A 20598-nucleotide genomic window follows, 5' to 3' on the forward strand; every position below is an offset into this window, starting at 1 on the left:
CATCCTCATGAAACAGGATAACTCAGCCACGAACTAATTTGGGATTCCCACCTACCTAATTTCTCCTAGACTCAAAGAACTAAGGCTGGCACTTTCGAGGTGATGACTGGTGGCTTTCACACTCTGGGTTCTGGGGGCCTCCCCCGCGTGGAGGAGGAGCAGAGTTGATCAGCTCTGACTGCAGGCTCAGTCAAGCAGCACTGGGTGGCCTGAGAGGACAGCAAGACAAGAGCTCTGCTGTCCCCTCTAAACCCACCTCAGCATCCCACTGGAGCCTTGAGTTTCTGCTTTATCCAAAACATGGCTTCCATTTCATTTGTGGTGATTTGCTTTAGCTTTGGCTCTGGCTTTTACTTGTCACCCCCAGCCCTGGCTACCCGCTGGCCATCATGGGAGTCAGGAGTCAACATAGAGGTCTAAATATGCGGTGCTTCCTGGGAAGTCCACTAGGTGGCGCTAACACCACAGACGGGAACAACTTCCAAAAAGACCCTTCTGCAGCCAGGTGTAGGATGACTTGCCCAGAACGAACCCCTCTCTCTGGCCACCAGAGGGACCAGCAGTTCCCTCACCTGCTTCTCTCTTGGTTACTACTACTACTCTCGCGGTCTTAACAATATATTTTTTTGATCTGTTTCTTCAGGAAAGGGCAACAAAAGTGAAAATAAACAAATGATACTACATCAACCCAAAAAAGGGTTTGCACAGTGAAGGAAACCAACAAAATGAAAAGGCAAAAAAAAAAGAGAGAGAGAGAGAGAACGAGAGAGAGAATAACCCCTTACCAGTTGTATTGGTTACTGTTACATTCTGACTCCATCTGGGAGTGGCTGGTGGGATTCATGACTTCTGATTCTTCTCTGTGATGGCAAACTGGCAGCCTGCAGACATATTTAATATTTAGTTGGACTCCCACCAGGATTTAAATTGCCTTGGACTTACTTGCCAATGTGAGATGAGAGCTTTCACATTAAAGTCGGGATTTTCACTGCTCTTGGTAAATCCATGTCCTGGCAACCACAACCCTGAGGGGCAGTCGGGGCTGCAGCTGAGGGTGGTCTGACCCCTTCTCTGCCCCCCAGCACACACTGAACCCGATTCACTCCTTGACGCCACCTGCATGTCGCCTATTGCGTTTGCGGCTCTGCTGCAGAAATGCGTCTGCCTTACCTGTCTGCTGTGAAGTAGGACCCCTGTACGCCTCAGGTGGGGCAGAACAGGCCTGGGACTCTCCCTCCACTTTTCTGCCCCAAAGAGAGACCCCTGCTGCTCCTGAGGCTTCATAATCCCCTTTCTCTCTTTATGGGTTTTTAGTTATCAGACACCTGGGGGCCGGGCCAAATTTTTGAAATTCCTTTGAGACCCCAGTGCTCAGTCCACACTGAGGTCTGCAGGTGGGCCAGGGGACAGGGTTCAAGATAAGCTTTCTGGTTTTTTGTAGCCACTTGTTCTCATGGTACCTCAGTGAGCCCACGAGAAGATGCACCTGTGAGATTTTGAGATCTGTTGACAAAGTACAAATTCCATGGCTGTTTCAATGAGCCCGTCCATTAAAATGACATGTAAGGCTCCTGGGCGCTGCTCATTCTTCCGACAGACCGTCTAGGGCTGGTCAGATGCCAGGCATTCTGCACCAAACACCTCATTCAACAATTGTTTCTTTGGCACCTGCTTTTCCAGGAACGATGACGTCCCTGCTCTGCTTGATCTCAGTGGCTAATGGCAGAAACAGACAAGTGACAGATCGCCTGCTACTGAGTATGGTGGCAAAGAACACAGTGCTCTCGTGGGCTGCCTGCCCTGGAATCCCCATCAGTCCACCCACTAGCTTTGTGGCCTGGGGCACATCACATCTCCCCTTAGTGAGCCAGTTCCTTCATCTCTGAAATGGGGTGAAATAATAGTTGGAGCACTTCCGTGCGCCTGGCACACAGCCAGAGCTTGATGAACGGTAGCGGTCCTCAGGCTAAGGTGGCATGGGAGGTAGGCACCTAATTCAGTCTTTTTAAAAATTAACGTCGCCAACAGGTACCAGTTGTTTAGCTACTCAACCCAGCCAGATTAGGCACTGAGCTAAGGGAGACGTTTTAGATCATTAGCCACTGAGTGCATTTTGTGGTTTTGAAAGAGCTCTTCCCGTGCGCCCTATGTAATGCGCACAACCCACTATGCATCGGATACTTGGTCTTGTGGCTAAGTGACTGGAGGGTCGTACAGCTCACTGGAAATTATCAGAGTAGGACTGGAACCCAGGTGTGGCGACTTCAGTGTTAGGTATTTCCCGCCACGCTGGGCTGCTTGATGTATTTGTATTTACTGAGGATTGAGCTGAGAGAGTGAGACTTTCAGCCGGGATGCGGTGGGTTGGATGATAACCGCTGGTTGAACTCACCAGATGGAAAGTTCAAGGAGAAAGAAAAGGGCCTGAAGTCTAAGGAGAAGTTTTTGGTGGATTTATACTCTGGAAGTGGCATTTTCTTTCCCGGCATTTTTGCCTTGCCTCTCAGTGGAGAGGCAGTGGTTCTGTTCAGGTAGGGTTCCTCTCAGTGTATGTGGTTTGTAAACGTGGAGCCACTATGATTGTCAGCCCGAACTCACACATGCGGGAATGCAATTGTTTTCCCCTAAAACTAGTTTTGACTGGAAGAATCTGCCTCTCAGGCCATTCTTAGTGTGTTCTCCCTCTTCCCAGGTTTGCATTCTCCATCAGGTTTGTGTAGCCCCAGCATTCAGGGCGGGATGGAGGGGCGGGGTGGAAATGTGATCCTCAAGCCTCCAGTTCAAGCGTGCAGAGCCCCTTTGGGATCAATGACTTCGCATGCTGATGTAAGTACATTCTTAAAGTCTCTTGGTTGATATTTGTAGCCATTAAAAAATTTGAAGTGTGTGAGCATTGGCCACTCCCTTGCAACCTTGCTATCAACTTACAGTGAAAGCAAAGCTTGGACTAAATTTTGCAGCTCATCCATACGGACTGTTGCAGACAAGGCAGGCCCTAGATGCTTCACACCTTCTGTCCCCCCAGTGCTGTAACAGCAAGGGCTCTGTCTCTACCACCACCTTGCATGAAGCTTTTATTCCTCCAGGTAAATATTTCAAAGGTAGGAGTCTCTTATCTTTAGAGTCAGCAACTAGCAATCAACAGGCCTCCTAATCCTATGGCCAGACCCAGGGCTGTTTAAGATAGGAGGTGCAGGCCAGTACCCCTGTTTATTCAGAGGCGAGGAGTGTCTCTGAGATGGCTTTAGTAAGCCAAATACCTATCAGGATTTCAGTGAGGCCCAGAACTAACTTGCATTGTTATAGTTGACAGGCTGCTGTTTTCACCAATACATCCTCATTTCTGAAATTCAGGATACTAAGTATCCGTGATCAATTGAGATACAGGTAACTGAAGTTCTTGTGGATTATGGTTCTCCCGATTAGGACACCTCTGGAGAACCCTTAGATTGTTCATCCTTGATTTGGGATGTGTTATGGACTGAATGCTTGTGTGCCACCCCCCCGCCCCCAGTTCATAGGTTGAAACATAATCCCCAGTGTAATGGTATTTGGAGGTGGGAATTTTGGGAGGTGACTGGGTCACGAATAGGATGAGGACCCTTATAAGAAGAAGCCAGACGGCTAGCCAGCTCTCTCTGTCCACCTCGTGAGGATATGAAGAGAAGTAGGCAGTCAGCCACCTGGAAGAGGGCTCTCACCAGCACCTGACCGTGCTGGCACCCAGTCCTGGACTTGTAGCCTCCAGACCTGTGAGAAACAAATGTCAGCTGTTTAAGTTGACGATGGTATCCCATTATAGCAGCTGGAGCCAACTAGGAACGCTTGTAGCATCTGGGTCATAGCTTATGTCAATCACCCGCAGAGGTGATTCTGAAAGATTTCAAGAAAATTGCCAACATTGCTACTGGGCCTTTCTCGGTGACGTTTCTGCTACTCTGGAACGTAAAAGAAATATTTTGCTGTTCCCACACCAGGCTGGGGGATGGGGACCAAAAGATTGTCCAGGGCGCTACACAGCTGCTCCTCTTCTGGGGTCTCTTCACCTCCACGGGAAGCCCCTCCTCTCTCCTCCCCAAACTCCAAAATTTATGTCATTTAAAAAAAACTGCATCACTAGTTTGTCCTTGTTTCTCAGGGACCCCCTGACACTCCCTCCCTTCCCCTCAGCTAGGAGAACCTTTCTAATCCAGGGCAGGAGCCTTCTCAACAGTCGCTTAAGACTTCGTTTATGTCAAGATTACTTTCATTATCCTCCAGGGACAGAGATTCTTTTCCTAGGCTCTTCCTTGTCACGTTCCCTTCCTTGAAAAAGGGGACACAGGATACAGGACCAAAAAATGCGGGGGAAAAATACTGGAGGAAAAACACTGAGTACTATTTCAAAAAGTATTACCCTACCAGGGATGCAGTAGCCAGCAGCCCTGCAAGAGCGCATGCCATTCTGAGGTTAGGATCGCCCCGCAGTGGAGACATTGAGGTGGTCTGAGAACTAGTGTTTCTGCAGCTTTCCATTCATGGCTCAGTTCCTGGGAATTCTTGATGCCTTAGATAGCCTCAAAGCAATCATTCAGGGATGCCTGGGTGGCTCAGTTGGAAGAGCACGTGACTCTTGATCTCAGATCATGAGTTAGAGCCCCACATTGGATGTAGAAGTTACAACATTTTTATTTTTTTTTGGAAAAAAAAGCAAGAGCAATCATTCACTTATATTTTCCATATGTCTCCGTAAAATCAAAATGAAGCCATTATGGAAGATTTGCTTTGATATGGCATGTCTTACTGCCTTCCTTGCTTCATACTCTAAGTTTTTCCAGATACTAGGGCCAAGAGGCCAAGATTTTAGGGTCCTAAAGGTCTTCTTTTTTCCTTAGCATTCTGTCAGGGCTGTGGCAAAAGCAAGAACCTAGGCCTTCCCACTCGCTACCCCCCAGTGCTTGCTATCTGCCTGGAGTATTACTGACTGTACCATACGTTTGTATGTTTCATAAAAGCTGTCACAGGTATTGTGACAGGGAGAGTCTGGGTGCTGTAGCGGAAGGGGTCTCACTGAAGCAAGAAGATCTGCGTTTGAATCCCAGGGCTTCCACTGAGGAGCAGTGAGAGCTCTGAGTTCGCTTGTTCTGTAAAACAGGAAGCCTCGCTGGATTAAGAGGATTAAGTGAGGTAGTCTATGTCAAGTGTACTACCTAGGAAGAACAAGAATCAGCCAATCTGAATACACGCAAACATGTCAATGCTGTATGGATTGTTTTTAAAGGTGTTATATATGCACATGTTAATTTCCCAAAAGGCCGGGGGTGGAAGGGGATGTCGTTTCTCTGTGGATCCTGATGGAGGAGACCACTCTTGATACCATGGCAGTAAAACCGTAAGCATTTAAAACTTTCATAGTAGCCTCTCCACGCTGCTGCCATTCTTCCAAACAGCAATGAACTGGGGCTTGTAAAGAGTTCTTTTTCCCACTGAGTGGCAGGCTCAAAGGCAAGGCATGAAAAGGGATTAGTGGATACATGTATTCGCATAAAGGGGAGTTCCCCAGAAGCACGTCAGGCTGAGAAGTCATCCTTCGACTGTCCATCAGTAGGAAAGCTATTTGACGGACAGATATGATTTTTTTGGAATGAGCAATAATGGAGAACCATGGATGACAGATGTCAGATGTTGGCAGAGTGGCTGCCAAAACAAATCTCCCTCCACCTTCAGACACCAAGCTGATGGAGGACTGGGCACAGTTAGACTGGCAGCCCCTTCTCGTGCGGATCATTGGTCACATTATTATTTCTCAGTCACCGGACAAAGCAGATGGTTTACCATGTATTTGTGATTTTCTTTTGGCCTAGAAATTCTGTTTTTCCATCAAGGTACAGCATGTAATCAATTATGACAGTGGGTGGGGCAAGGAAATCCCTGCCAGTAAAAGTCCGAGGCTTTCTCTTTTATTAAATTTGCATAAGCCACTATAATTTCCAACTTAAGAGCAATAGAGGGGAAAAAGCAAAGTAGTGTTAGAAATAACTTGGGGAGTTGCAAAGCCACAATTCTTAGTTGGCCCTGAGGTCTCTCAGTTTGTACCGGTTTCTGCTGTCAGTTTTGTCTGTCCATTTTTAGTCTTAAAATGTTCTTGTCTCTATTCTGGTCTTATAGAGCTTTATCTTAGAATCATAAAGTGGCATAATCAGAGTCAAACTCTGTAAAAGTAAACAGAATACTGAGGATGCACATACTCATCAACTCAGATTTCTTTTTGAATATTCAGTTCTACTGTATTAAATGGTAATAATACTAAATTGGCTTGCCTTAGCATGTGTGAGTGGCTACATTCAGAGAACACTATATACTTTCTCTCTCATCCACCCTCTGAATAGTTTTCTTTGTGAAAGGCATCTTGCATATATTTATGGAAAAAGTCCTTTAGTAATACAAACAGCATAAACATTTTTAACATTATAAATATTGCCTACAGGAATCTTTGACACAAATAACATGTTTTTCTTGTCTTTTTTCAAATATCTGTATTTTTTCTTATAATATCAGGCTTACAGTGAATAGTTTTCTATCCTACCTTCCCCCCCCCCATTTAATCTCGTATCATGTTACCATATCATTAGATATTTTTTAGGAACATGATTTCCAATGGTGGCAAATACTGACTGAGTTCCTACGAAGCGTCTGGCACTATTCTAGGCACTGAAGACATGAAAGAGAACAAGGTCATCCCTAGCCTCGAGGAATTTACATTCTAGCAGAGATGGGTGATAAACCTGTAAAAACAGTAAATAAGTGGTGTAGTTTCAGATAAAATAGGATGATAGATGGTGACTGGGCAGCTTTGCTTGAGGGAAGACCTCTTGACGAGGTTCGTTGAGTTAGGATCTGAAAGCTGAGAAGGAAATCACCACTCAAAGGTCTTGGGAAAGGGCTTTGTAAGCAGAAGGAACAAAAAATGCAAAGACCCTGAGACAGGAATGAGCATGTCATGGTCTAGCAAAAGAAAGAAGCATTATAGCTAGGGCTTAGTGAAGAAGGGGAGTGAACAGAGAAAATAGACTGGAGACCTACAGGGGACCCAAGTCACATAGGCCTTGTAGGAGCTGGGTAAGGAGTTGGGAATTTATTCTGGTGGCCGTGAGACTCCATTAGAGAATCTTCCAGCAAGAGGCTGGCACAATGTGATTATAAAGATATTCCTTGGTAGCTGAGTAGGAGATGGTGTATAGTGTACAAGAGCACAGACTCCCACAGTCATCCAGACGAGATGATGGAGCTTAGGATACGAGGTAGTAAGGTCACAAGGAAGAGTGATGGACTCAACACGTAACTCAGTGATACAGCACCCAGAAAAAATTTTTTTTTTAGCTTTTAGATTTATTGATTGATTGATGAAGATTTGAACAACATAATAAATAAACTCAATTCAGACATACATAGAGTTCTGAACCTACGTTCTTCCCAAGCACACATGAGGAATTTATACAAAACAACCATGGATGAGTTGACAAAATGAATATCCACAAATTTCAAAGATGTATATCTTTAAAGGTCTTTGAAGTCCTATAGATTTAAGCCTATTACTATTTCAGTCTTAATCTCAGAATAAGAAAAAAAACTCTATAGTGAAAAAAAATTATAAACAAGGATAGAAATTTCACTAACTCCAATTAACCAGCAGGCCAGCATTTGGTACCAATTAATTTCACCCTTAATGCTATTGTTGAAAGTATTTGGAAACTGATGCCAGCCCACGCTCTCCTCCCTGATCCCACATCCTGAGTAGATCAAGCATTTTCACCCTTGGCTCATTTTCAGTGAAGACTATAATTAAACCTTTATTTGAAAACATGACTAAAAGTCCAGCACTCCCTGCATTAGTTAGCCTACAGAAATTTGTGATGAATCTGATGAAGAGCGTTAGGTTAAGGTAAAGAATCTAGGATTACATGGGCAACTAGGTAGAAGGTATTGCCATGAGATGAGAAAGACTTGAGGAGGAGTGAGCAGTCTTAGGAGGTAAAAATAAAAGATTTTGTGTGGACAAAGTTAGCCTGGGATGCTCACTGGAGATCCAAGTGAAGATGCTGGGTAGGTAACTGTACAAATGAAAGAGGAGATTAGAAAATTGTGGACTGGCAATATAAACATCTATACACTGGATAGGATCACCTAGGTGAATGCATGATGAAGTGAAGAAGAGAGCTAAGGGCAGAATCCTAGGATACTCCAAAATGCACAGTATGGCATTGTCCATTCACTAAACATGTATGTGTTGCCCATGTTTCCTGTTACATTTGCAGTTAAATAGGGCCATGCCAATAGCTCTGGACAATGCATGGAGGAAGCCCCTAAGAATTGGTTCAAGGCATTCAATTGTTCTCCTCTCCTGCCTCGGGAATCATGAATCTATGTGTTTCAACTGTTATGTCTGTCAACCCTAATCCCTGAGCAAAGCCCCTTTCTGATCCATGTCAGACATGTTACACGAGAGAGAAACTTTTATGTGTTAAGCTGTGGTAAACTTCAGGGTTAATTTGTTACCTCAGCATAACTTGGCCCATCCTAACTGATTCAGAATTCCATCATATGGTATACCACAACAAAGCACTATTTTTCATTTTTTTAAAAAAAGGGCATATGTGATTTGATAGGTTGTCAACAAAAGTCTATCAGTGGTTATTCCTAGCTTCTATCTAAACAAAGTTTAACCAACTCCCTGTTCATTTTAGAAGCTGAAGAGCAATCTTGGAACTGTTGAGTGAATAATGCAAGATTATGTCCATTCTTTCAAAGATCCTTCATTTCTCAACTGGTTTTTTTTTTTTATTCTTAAAGTTAATGAAAACATTCTTTTTATACATATTTCTTGCATAATTCTTTAAGTTAATACTGGTGCTTTATAATTTTCTAAATTTCTCCTAAATTAATAATCCCCCATTTTACCAGATAAGTTTTTAGATGTTGATTCATTTGAGAAATTGATCATAACAAATATTCCTCATTCATGCATTTAACAAATTTTAATTGAGTCCCTACTGTTTTTTAAACATTTTGATAGGAGCCAGGGAAATAATGAAACAGAGCCAGTACTTATCTTCATAGTTAAAGTTTTGATACCACCTGGAGCATACTTACCTGGGGTCAAACTCAGTTTTGAGATCTTGAGAGATGGGAAATTAGTTAGCTGTTCTGTGCCTTAATTTCTTCAACTGTAAAATAAAAATAGGGGAGCCAGGGTGGTTCAGTTGGTTAAGCGGCTGCCTTCAGCTTAGGTCATGATCCCAGAGTCTTGGGATGGAGCCCCACATGGGGTTCCCTGCTCAGTGGGGAGTCTGCCTCTCCCTCTCCCTTTCCCTCTGCCCCTCTCCACTGCTCATGCTCCATCTCTCTCTGTGTCTCTCTCTCAAATAAATAAAATCTTAAAAAAATAAAAATAATAATTCATACCTTGCAGAGTTATTGTGAGTGTTAAATGAGACAAAGCGGAAGTCTGTTTTTAGTTAAGCTTTAGAAATGTACTCAGACTACCTTAGAGAGAAAGAGGTTTTATTGTAAAACAGAACCTACAAAGTATCTGGTATTATGGCAGCTGGAGGGACTAGGGACCAGGTAGTCTCTGTATTACACACTTGTGTCTGCTTCTTTCTGTGCACTTACTGATTCCTTCCATTATCTTTGCTTGTTCTTACTCCCTACTCTGTAAATCTGTTCTCAAGCTTCTATTATTTGTGGTTTCTGTTTCTTCATAGCTTCAGTCTGCATGCTCCTCATTGCTCAATCTTATGGTTTCTCTTGATGCTTTTTCTCTTTAGCCCTCACATATAACTATGTAATTAATTTTCCCTTTCCAGTTCAAACTTCCAGGAGAATCTATTGGACTGATTCATTCATTCAGGCATTCAGAACATTTATATGAACTATCTACTATGTGTAGGCACTGTACTCCCATGGTAATTTGGGCCTCCTTTTAGAACCCTCTGAATTATCCCTCCACCGTCATTCCGAAAATGCCTGTTTCCCTGGATGCTTGTTAGAGATGCTGAATTTGGCCCCCACTCCTGATCTACTAAATCAGAATCATTTTGACTAGATCCCCAACTGATTTGAACACCTGTTCAAATTGGAGAAGCACTCCCTTATAAGCTTCTAGTTCTCAAAGCTGACCGTGTATTGGAAAGAGCTGGGGATTTAAAAAAAATTACTGATGTCTGGATCCCTCCTGCAGAGATTCAGATTTAATTTTTCTGAGGTGTGGCCTGGCATTCAAAAGGTCCTAGATGGTTCCAATGTGTGGGTAGGTTTGAGAATCACTGAACCAGTCCTGTGTCATCACAGACCAGCTGTGAGCCTAGAATAATTGCTTAGTTTCTCTCTAGGCCAGATTCTTTGTATCTTAAGTGAAGATACCTGTCTACCTCAGACTTGTTCTGAGGGCCAAATGTGATCACACATGTGAAGCTGTTTTGAAATGAGTGCCTATAAATTCCATGCATCACTTGACTTCTCTAAACCCATCTTGGCATATATAATGGGGGGGATGCATTACCAAATAGGAGAATTTAAGTAAAAATGGGTGGAAAACAATGTAAAGGTTAACATTATCAAGCTCTGTCATTGTAAAGTTAGCACGAGTAAGATTCACCTGTTACCCCATTTTACTTATGTTACAGAGAGGTTAATTAACTCTCTCAAGGCCCTGAAAGCTGTTAAAGAAACATTATTCACCAGATGCTCCTTAAAAAATGGCGGGGGGAAGACTTTACTTAAGTCAATTGCAACTGGGCTCAAGACTATCGCAATGTGGAGGAAAGGCTGAATTCAACTCCAAATACAGCAGAGACCAACGGAGGTTTACAGACAGGGGGCTGGGTGAGGGGAGGGAATGGAAACTAAGAGGAAGTTAGTTAGGTGTCAAAGGAGAGGGGGAAGAGGAACTTGAAACCAAGAATGGAGGAAGGCGAGCTCCATTAAATAAGGGTAGAGGAAGAGGAGCTTGATTAGATAAGGAAAGGTGAGGGGATTCTCGATAAATTAGCTCCGCAGGGGTCTTTGGTGAAACCCGGCTCAGCAGGCCAAGAACGAGGCCTGGTCTAGAAATGCGCTCAAAACAAACCTGACTAAAGTTTGCTGCCGGAGTGTGTCTCTCAAGGCGCGCGCGCGGACTGAAATTGGGTGGGTCTAAGTCCCCAGCCTTTGCTGACCCTACATCCCCAGGGTTAGGGGTTAATAGTAAAACCTCATAGGACCCAATGTGTCTGACGCTGTACACCGCTGAGATAAGACTACTAGCTGCATTACAGCTTCAAATGAAATCAACCCAAAAATCGTGCGCTGGTTCCCTTATCTACCCGGAATCTCCGGGATCCAAACTTGCCCGGGCAAGAATCGCCTCCACTACCGAGTCCTGGGCGGGCCCCGCACGCACCTGCCTCGCGCCAATCGCAGGCCTGCGCGCAGGGGCGCAAGCGCCACGGCCCTGGGCGGGGCCTCATCGCTCACCAGTCTCCGCGGTCCTGCCGGCGTCCCGCCGCCCTGACTGGCCTTCCAGGGATGACGTAACGGCCGCCTTGGCCTATGGCGGCGGAGCCGGCCGGCCGGCGGGGCTTGGCGGAAGTGGTGTGGGCGAGGTGTCCCGCAGTGCGGAGAAGCGGCGCGCCGGAGGCTGCTGAGCACGCGAGCCGAGCTGGGGCCGCCACTTTCTTTCCCTCCGGGTGCTGGGAAGATGACGCGCTTCGCTCTGACCGTTGTCCGGCAGTGAGTATGGCAGGGCGCCCTTCTTGCCTTCTGGTCAGTGAGTTGTTCTGGAGTGGGTGAAGAGCCCGCTGATCCGTCGCCCCCCCCCCCCCCCCCCCCCCGCTCCCCTGCTTGCCGTACCGTCGGAGGGCTGGCTTGGACCCGGCTGTTTCGTAGGTGTTTTGTCCAGGGCCGTCTCCCTTGGTCCCCTCTTCCCCCGCTAGCGCCGCCGAGCGAGGAAGGCGGGTCCTAAGTGTCGTGAGTCCCGCGTTACAGATGAGCACACTGAGGTCTGGAGGAGTAAACGGTCAAGGTTCGCAGCCACTTGGCGGAAGTAAAACTGAAGATTAAGACAGCCTTGTCTCTGGACTTCGCTGTACGCCGCTTTCTGCTCCCCAGCGGATTCTAAAGAATTCGCGGGATGGCTCGTCCAAGGCAGATATTTTTGTGCCGGCTGCCTTCCGCTGTCCATTCTCCGCATCTGCTGTTCCCCCTCGCTTGCCAGGGCAGCCGCAGGCACAGATCGGAGATTTATTTCTTCCCTCCGGAGATTACATTGCTGGCAGAGGAAGAGGGCCTCCGCCCTCGTCTCTGCCGACCGCATCACCCCGAACAAATATTTTTATCATAACATTACATGGTGGAGCTAAAGGCAGATATGTCTTTATGTCTCTTATCTTTTTCCTTCTGAACACTTATTGGCCGGGTGTTAATGGACGTGCAGTTCAGGGTGGTTAAGGGCACAGATTTTTCAAGCAAGATAGACCTGGGTTAGAATCCGGGCTCTGGCTAGGAGGAGCCTTGTAACCAGGGCTTCCGTTAACCGACGTAATCTTTACGACCTCAGTTTCCTGATATATGAAATGGGGTAATGATAATACCTACCTCACTGGGCTAGTGTGAGAATTAAATGAGTCGAAGGCAAAGTGTGTAGCGCACAGGAGGGGGAAGAAATATATTTCAAGAATTAGATAACTTCTAATTCTCTAAGGACATCTCTAATAAAAATGTAGTTAATCCTCAATATTTATGTTTTGTATAGTTTCGTATGATTTTATGTATAGCATTTTGAACACTGCGTGCCAGTGTACTGGGTTATACAGATAAATAAGATACCATTTTTAACTTTCCAGAGCTCAAAAGGAATACTGATAGGACTTAACCTGGTCAAGCTGACTTTGACTGCTATCTTTTTTTTTTTTTTTTGGCCTGTTCTTCCTTTATAGGAGGATAATCTTGTGAATCATCAGAATTATCCCTTTAGGACTCACAGGATTTTGATGACTATACCAGAAGTCGAGTTTCTCTCTGTCTCTTCTTTCTCCACCCCTCCATTTTATAGAATGCTTTATGACCATTTTATGACCTACTTAAGGCCATACAGCTTACTGGTAGAAGAGCAGGAAATAGAGCCCTCATTTTTCCAGTGTTAGAACACTTTCTGGATGCCTTGATTCAGGCAGCACAGTGCCTGACAGAAGTTGTAGGAAATCTGAATTAAACCATCCCTTGAAAAGTAAGGTGATGTCTGCTTTGATTCTTATTGGACAGTAGTTATATGAATTTGGATTTTGTCCCTTCCCTGCTTCTTAAAAAGGGCTTGATTTTAAAAATTGATTCCTTAAAGAAATCCAACGAAGAATCAATTTAGAAATAAGTCTTTATAGGGGCGTTTGGGTGGCACAGCGGTTAAGCGTCTGCCTTCGGCTCAGGGCGTGATCCCGGCGTTATGGGATCGAGCCCCACATCAGGCTCTTCTGCTGTGAGCCTGCTTGTTCCTCTCCCACTCCCCCTGCTTGTGTTCCCTCTCTCGCTGGCTGTCTCTCTCTCTGTCGAATAAATGAATAAAATCTTAAAAAAAAAAAGAAATAAGTCTTTATAAATTACTATGTGCTAGGCACTGTTGTAATTAAGTTCTGACAACAATCCAGTGAGGAGAGGACTGCTGCTCACTTAGCAGGTGAGGGAAGAAGGGATGCAGAGGGCATGTAACTTGCTTGATGTCAAATGGCTAGATGGGGGTCTGGGATTTGAACCAAAGGAGCATGACTCTGCAGCCCATCCTCTCAACCACTGTACTTTTCTGCCTTCTGTTTTATTGAGTTAAAACCTCGTGTTTGTAGATTGCTGAAATATCACCAGCCGTTTTAGTGGCTGCTTTTTATTTCTGCTAATATAATTGTGAAGAGTGGTAAGAATAGTTTGCTTTGTTCTGTTTTGTTTGTGGGAAAGTGGAGTTAAAGTGTTGAAATAATTGGTAGGGTTATGGTTAACTCTGTTTGGATCATCCCTCTTTCCCCTTCCGAGTTCTCCAAGCTAAGAATTGAAGATTCTTTCAGGAAAAGAAACTATTTCAAACTTGGTTAATAATAGTCACCATAGTGAAATATGATCACTCTTATTGGAATCCACAAAGATGGGATAATTTAGCATAATATTGGGAATAGCACTAGCCTTTTCTGTTACCTGATGCTGTATAACTAAGATAGTTAAATGCTTTGAAACTGATGGCATGATCAGTGTTTTTTAGGAGATGGATAATGTTATTGAACGGTGCCCCTTCAGATAATGCAAGAAAACTTTTGAAATGCAATTTCTTTAAGTTCAACCAAATCCTTTATGAATCCTGTGCTGTTACTGCATGTGTGTTTGTCTTCATCATACTTAATGGGTATGTATCGTGAATAGAATATCCAAGATTTCAAATTTGAAGCCTTTTAATATTATTAAACTGTAACTTCTTATTATCTGGTAGCACAGCATTGTTGAAAACCCCAACATATGTAGGTTGGCATTTCCATCACCTACACGACCCATTGAAAGGCCCCAGTTCCCTTGAAATATTATTTGTGTGTGTTTGCAATTAGTTGCCGGCAAAACCATCCCATTTCATTTCCATTTTTAGCTAGCTCTTGAAATAAAAAAAAATTTTTTTTTCAAACTAAATTAAATTTACTTTTATTGACTTAAAGATGATAAATTAGTGAAGTTATTGATAGCAGAACCTGTTTGTTTTTCTTACGCTACCTCTATTGGCAGTTACTTTTTGTTGAATGCCAGTAATTGTTCTGGTCATTAATAAAGCAAGCACAATAAATATTAGGTCACCTGTAAGCTTTTATAAACATCTTTGTGATTGTTATGTTACTGTGGTATTTTTTTTCTGAGAACACGGTTGATCATTTGGGAAAGTGTTTACAACTAAGACTAGCTTCTTTATAAACAAGAACATATCATGAGTTGGGTGTGTTACATTTTTTCCCCTCAACTTATCTAGTGAAAGTCTCTGTGTTACTAGCCCTTGAAATCTTCCATATTTTCGAATGGATTAATTGGTAGAGAGGAATTAGATAAAGCTGTATTCATGATCAGCTGAGGCTTTGCATTTCCACGTACACTAAACACTAAAGCATACCTATTTTGAAAATAGGCCCCCGACTGTACTAATTTCCTATGATTTGTCTCCGTCTTGTGGCAAACAGTACTTGTTGATTGAATTTGAATTATTTAAAGGATATGATTGTGAAAATAAGCTTTATAAATGACTTCTAAAGAAATGCCAGAGACTAAACCAGAGCTAACTAAATAAGATATCTTTTGAAGTGAAGAATAGTGTAATAACCTACAAAATGAATGATGCATATTTGTAGGGCCTATAAATGGCCAGTCATAAGACTTAACTTCTTGGCATAAGCATTTGGATTCTTGCAGAGTCGGGTGTTCTGTTTTGGAAATGGATCACACCACAGATTTTGAAAATGAGTGGTGTTATCCTGACTCCTTCAAAATATATCCCTCTGACCTTTCAGCTTCCTCTACCTTCTGTACTGCTATCACAAGCCAAACTTTGGTTAAGGGAAGTAGATTAATAGTAAAACTATTTTAGCCATCTACTTTTCTTTCCCACTCCCAAAACAGACTTTAAACAGTTGCCTTAAGGATTTATACAAACCTCTTGATAAAGCTGGTAAAAGCTGTAAAACTAAATATTTATGAAAGTTTTGGGGAAAAAATTCTATTTCTAGGATTCCTCCTCTGTAATTTTTATAAAGTGATTTAAAGGCAAAAAATGCCCAGCAGAATGCCAGTGATTGTAAATATACAATAATTAATGTCAGCAGCAGTCTCTGTTGACTTATAGCTAAATAAAATCCTTCATTATATCATTGCTATTTTCTTCTCCCTTTGTCAGAAATAGTTAGATGGTGTGGCAGTACCATTACAAAACTGTCAGGAAGTACTGAGATTCCATTTTTTTAAAAGTATGACATTTTGATAATAGAATCTTTTATATTATTCTGCATCTTATCAGATCAGCTGTTGAGATTGAACTAAAATCATGAGCTGTCTTTTTTAGCAAGCATACAAAAAGTTATCATCTGCTGAATTTGTATGATTTGTAAAAACCTAGATTAGCAGAATTATTAAATTTCTCCTCGTCCTTGATTTTAAGTTTGTAAAATGAACAGGAGAGCTTGTGATTGGCATAAAGTAGGCAAAAGCTTTTGAGGTTCCTGTATGGAAGTAGACATGGCATAGGAAGAGTTCTTTGAATTTTGCTGGAAATTGAATTGGCTATAAAGCTACTGTCTAAAGAGGATATTACTTGTATATAACAACAGTTCTTTTATTATTCTTGATGTCAGCAAGATTATGAGGCTGAGATAGGAAGTAAATCCAATGTTTGGGAACCATTTCTTTCTTTCTTTTCTTTTTTTTAAAAAAGATTTTATTTATTTATTTGACAGAGAGAGAGAGACAGGCAGCGAGAGGGAACACAAGTAGGGGGAGTGGGAGAGGAAGAAGCAGGCTCCCAGCGGAGGAGCCTGATGTGGGGCTCGATCCCAGGACCCTGGGATCACGCCCTGAGCTGAAGGCAGACGCTTAACGATTGAGCCACCCAGGCGCCCCTGGCAACCATTTTCTGTATTAAAATGACAATTTCTTCATCCTCGCCCTGGATGCTTTATCTGTCTTAATGGTGGAGATAATATCCTCTTTCACATTGATTTTGTATGATTCTGAATAAATTTTGGAGTATAAGACATTTTATTAATATTAACCACAACAATGATAATAATGGTGAATTGGTAAATAGTTCTGAGAAATTTCATTTATTTGTCATACTTTTTTTAAAAAAGATTTTATTTTTTTTAAGAGAGAGAGAGATAGCGAGAGAGCATGAGCAGGGGTGGGGGAGAGGGAGCTGAGGAGGAAGCCCGATGTAGGGCTCTATCCCAGGACCTGGAGATCACGACCTGAGCCTAACGCAGACATAATTGACTGACCCACCCAGGCACCCCTGTCATACGTTTTTTTAAAGCTACATCCACATATTCAGAAATCAAAACAAGTCTCCCTACTCTTAACCTGTTCTTCTTTCACCCCTTAGATGATCGTATTTAGTCATTTCTTATGTATCCTTCCAGTGTTTTCTTTGTTTTGTTTTGTGCAGGTCCAAATGTTTATTCTTATTTCCCACCTTTCTAAAAAGGTAACTTTTTTTTTTTTTATTAACCTGCACCTTGCTTTTTCTTCTTAATATATTTTGGAGATTTTTCCATATCTTTACATAAATCACACTCTTTTTTAGGGGACACAGTTACATAGTATTCCATTTTGTAGCTATACCACCATTTATTTGTTAATGTAACCAGTTCCTTATTAACGGACGTTTAGGTTATTTACCATCTTTTGAATTAGAAATAATTTTGTGGCAGGTAGTGTTTTAAATATGGATGAATGCAAGTATTCCCAGTAACAGGGTTGCTGGATCAAAGGGCAAACAGATTTGTTGTTTTGATAGGTATTTCCAGATGGCTGGCCTTCCATCGGCAGAGTACATACACTGAGGTTCTGTTATTTCCCAGGACTTTCTCCAGGTCATGAGTATGTTAGGGTGAGGCAACCTCTGGCTGTGCCTTTAAGGAGCTGGAGCCAGGGTAGACACACAACTAAAAAAGTTAATTAGCATACAGGTGGTAACTTACAATAGGTCCTGGGTAAAATAGAAGTTTAGCATTGGGGTGTTTAAATGGAATAGGTAGGTGGGGAAATGTGCTGGGAAGGGAAGGCTCCCACAGAGAGCTGGCTCTCTGTGTTTGGTCTTGAAGAATGAGAACATATTGGCATGGTCCAGCAGTCTATGTTTTAATAAGCCCTCCAGGGGATTCTGATACATGATCAAGTTTGAAAACCACTGCTCTAGGCGGAGGTTGGCAAACAACTGTTTTTGTAAACAAGGGACAGGGTTCCAGGCAGAGGCCTGGGTTTGTGATTCTGACTCTAAGGTCTGATGGAGTTGCTTTCTGGATTTGTGGAAATCAGTCCTATGTGAGGGCTTTTGTTTTGTTTTGTTTTTTAACTAGTGCTTTATTTAAAACAAACAGAACAAGGGTGATGAGCCTTCACAGTAATCAGGGAAATACAAATTCAGATCAAACTGAGATAAACTGTTCTAGTGCCAAATTGGCACAAATGGGAAACTCTGACATTACTAAATGTTGGAGAGGATGTGGAACGCTGCTGGGGGATGTAAATTGCTCTGACCACTTGGGTAGTACCTAATAAAGCTGAATGTTTGCATACTCTGTGGCTCAGCAGTTCTAGTGCTAGGCCTATATCACTAGGTGTGGGTTAGCAAACTTTTAATTAAAGGGTAGGAAGTAGTTTAGGCTTTACAAGCCATGCACTCTGTCTGAACTGCCCAATCCCACTATTATAGTGTGCAAGAAGCCATAAACAACATAGAAACACATGGGTGACTGTATTCCAATATAACTGTTTACAAAAAGAGTCATTTCTCAGTCCTTGAGTGGTTCTCAAACATGAATGTGCATCAGAATCACCTGGTGGATTTATTAAAACACAGATTAACTGGACCCCAACCTCTGAGTTTCTGATTCAGGGGTCCGGGGTGGGGCCTGTGAATTTGCATTTCCAAAATCTGCAGGCAATGCCAGTGATGCTGATCCAGAGGCCACACTTTGAGAACCGCCACTGCCCTAGAGAATTTGATGCACTCTGTGCAAAGATATTCACAGCAGCTTAGCTCTAAACTGGAAACAATGTAAATATCAACAGTAGAACATAAAAATACATTGTGGTAGGCTCTTAAGCATATTACACAATAATGAGAATGTAAGAAGTATGCCACCCTCAACAACATTGATGTATCTAGCAAACAGTGTTAAAGAACAGAAGCAACACGGAGGGCTACATACAGTAAGAAGCAATTCATAATAAAGGTCAATAACGGAAACTAATCTATGCTATACATGGCTGGGAAAGCTATGAAGAAAGGCGAAGCAAGTGGGGATCTAAATGTCCAGGTAGTGGATCCACTGGGGGTGGGAGGACATTGTGATCAGAAAGAGACAACGTCTGGGAGGCTGGCGGTGATCTTTTACCTTGGGTGCGGTCTCCTGAATGTTGGCTTTATGGTATGTTATTTGTTTATATTGTTTATTTCACAATTTTTGCAAGATTTAAAATGCGTTAAGTTGCATCTTTGATTTCTGAGTAGCTCTGTCCAAGAATGACCTATAAACAGAACTGTTGAGTGCTTACTAAAAGCTGAGCAGTGTTTGAACACTTTACCTGCAATAAACAGTTTGGCCTGTATTCATTCAGTTACCCCAAGAGTCCTGTTTAAAGATTTATTTATTTATTTTTAGAGAGAGACATAGAGCATGCACACAGGTGAGGAGGGCAGGGAGGGGCAGACGGAGAGAGAGAATCTCAAACAGACAACCCCTGAGTGCGAGCCCAGTGTGGGCTCGATCCTACAACCCTGAGATGATTTGAGCCAAAATCAAGAGTCGGACACTTAACCAACAGAGCCACCCAGATGCCCCAAGAGTCCTGTTTAAATAGGGCTCTTATCGTCCCCATTTTATAGACAAAGAACAGAGGCACTCAAGCTCCTGAGGATACAGCCAAAGCGGTTTTGTTCCTCAGCCTGCTATATGGCAATGAGGTTTACTTTAAAAGACTTTCACCTCTCATTGTCATTGAAATATATAAATATGTGGGCATTTGATACTAAATGAGGAAACAGCTTGATCTGAAGAAACCTGTTTTTACCTACCATTTCCAATTCTGTGTCCATTGTCCACACAGAATAAGCCAACTCCTCTCTCCCAGTCTGCCACTGGTCCTTTATGTCTCTGTTTCCAGTGCCTGGCTCTGTACTTAGCACCTAAAAAGGCCTCAAAGAATCTTCCACTCAGTTATTTTTTTTTTTTTTTAAGATTTTATTTATTCCTTCGACAGACAGAGAGACAGCCAGCGAGAGAGGGAACACAAGCAGGGGGAGTGGGAGAGGAAGAAGCAGGCTCCCAGCGGAAGAGCCTGACGTGGGGCTCGATCCCAGAACGCCAGGATCATGTCCTGAGCCGAAGGCAGACGCTTAACGACTGAGCCACCCAGGCGCCCCTTCCACTCAGTTCTTGATAGCTTTTCATGTATTTGTTTGCTTTTGTTTCAGGTATACCCTGCTGTCTGGTCTGGTCCAGGCAGCACACCCCCCTCCACTTTCTTTCCCCTTCAGCCTCAGTTGGTGGTTATTTTGTGATAAAGTTCCCAGTCCGTTCCCTCTTCTGGTGGCTTCAAAATTGGTTTGGTTTGGTTTTTGAATTCTTCAAAGCATAGTACCCGAACCTCAGTTTTTCAGCATGGTCTGCAAGATAGTTGTCAGCATTACAAGAAGGAACAGCTTGAGATCTAGGAACTGGAAGAAGCCAGGGCGTCTGAAGTCTTGGGGACCTCTTTCCCACTGAATTCAGGTTCCCTTGCACTTGCTTATTCAGTCCAGCCACAGACGGACTCAGGGTTTCCTCCTACTGCTTGTAAAAAGAGCTTTAGTCAACA

General features: G+C 43.1%; 1 protein-coding gene and 1 long non-coding RNA gene across 2 annotated transcripts in view; one reads left to right on the forward strand and one right to left on the reverse strand.

Annotated features, from left to right (window-relative positions):
• Positions 1 to 828: 828 nt before the first annotated feature.
• LOC117796677 lies at positions 829 to 11621 on the reverse strand. The gene is made up of 3 exons (XR_004621277.1): positions 11494 to 11621; positions 9130 to 9203; positions 829 to 881 (listed from the first exon to the last, which is right to left on the reverse strand). It is a non-coding gene; the product is annotated as an uncharacterized LOC117796677 (long non-coding RNA).
• Positions 11549 to 20598, forward strand: part of TIGAR (TP53 induced glycolysis regulatory phosphatase) — a 29625-nt gene continuing 20575 nt past the window's right edge. Inside the window, exon 1 of the mRNA XM_002920445.4 lies at positions 11549 to 11748. Within this exon, the coding sequence (XP_002920491.1) occupies positions 11717 to 11748 (32 nt within the window). The 5' untranslated portion in view covers positions 11549 to 11716. The remainder of the gene's footprint in view (positions 11749 to 20598) is intronic.

This window comes from Ailuropoda melanoleuca, chromosome 16 (assembly GCF_002007445.2).
Source record: "Ailuropoda melanoleuca isolate Jingjing chromosome 16, ASM200744v2, whole genome shotgun sequence".
Classification (NCBI taxonomy): domain Eukaryota; kingdom Metazoa; phylum Chordata; class Mammalia; order Carnivora; family Ursidae; genus Ailuropoda; species Ailuropoda melanoleuca.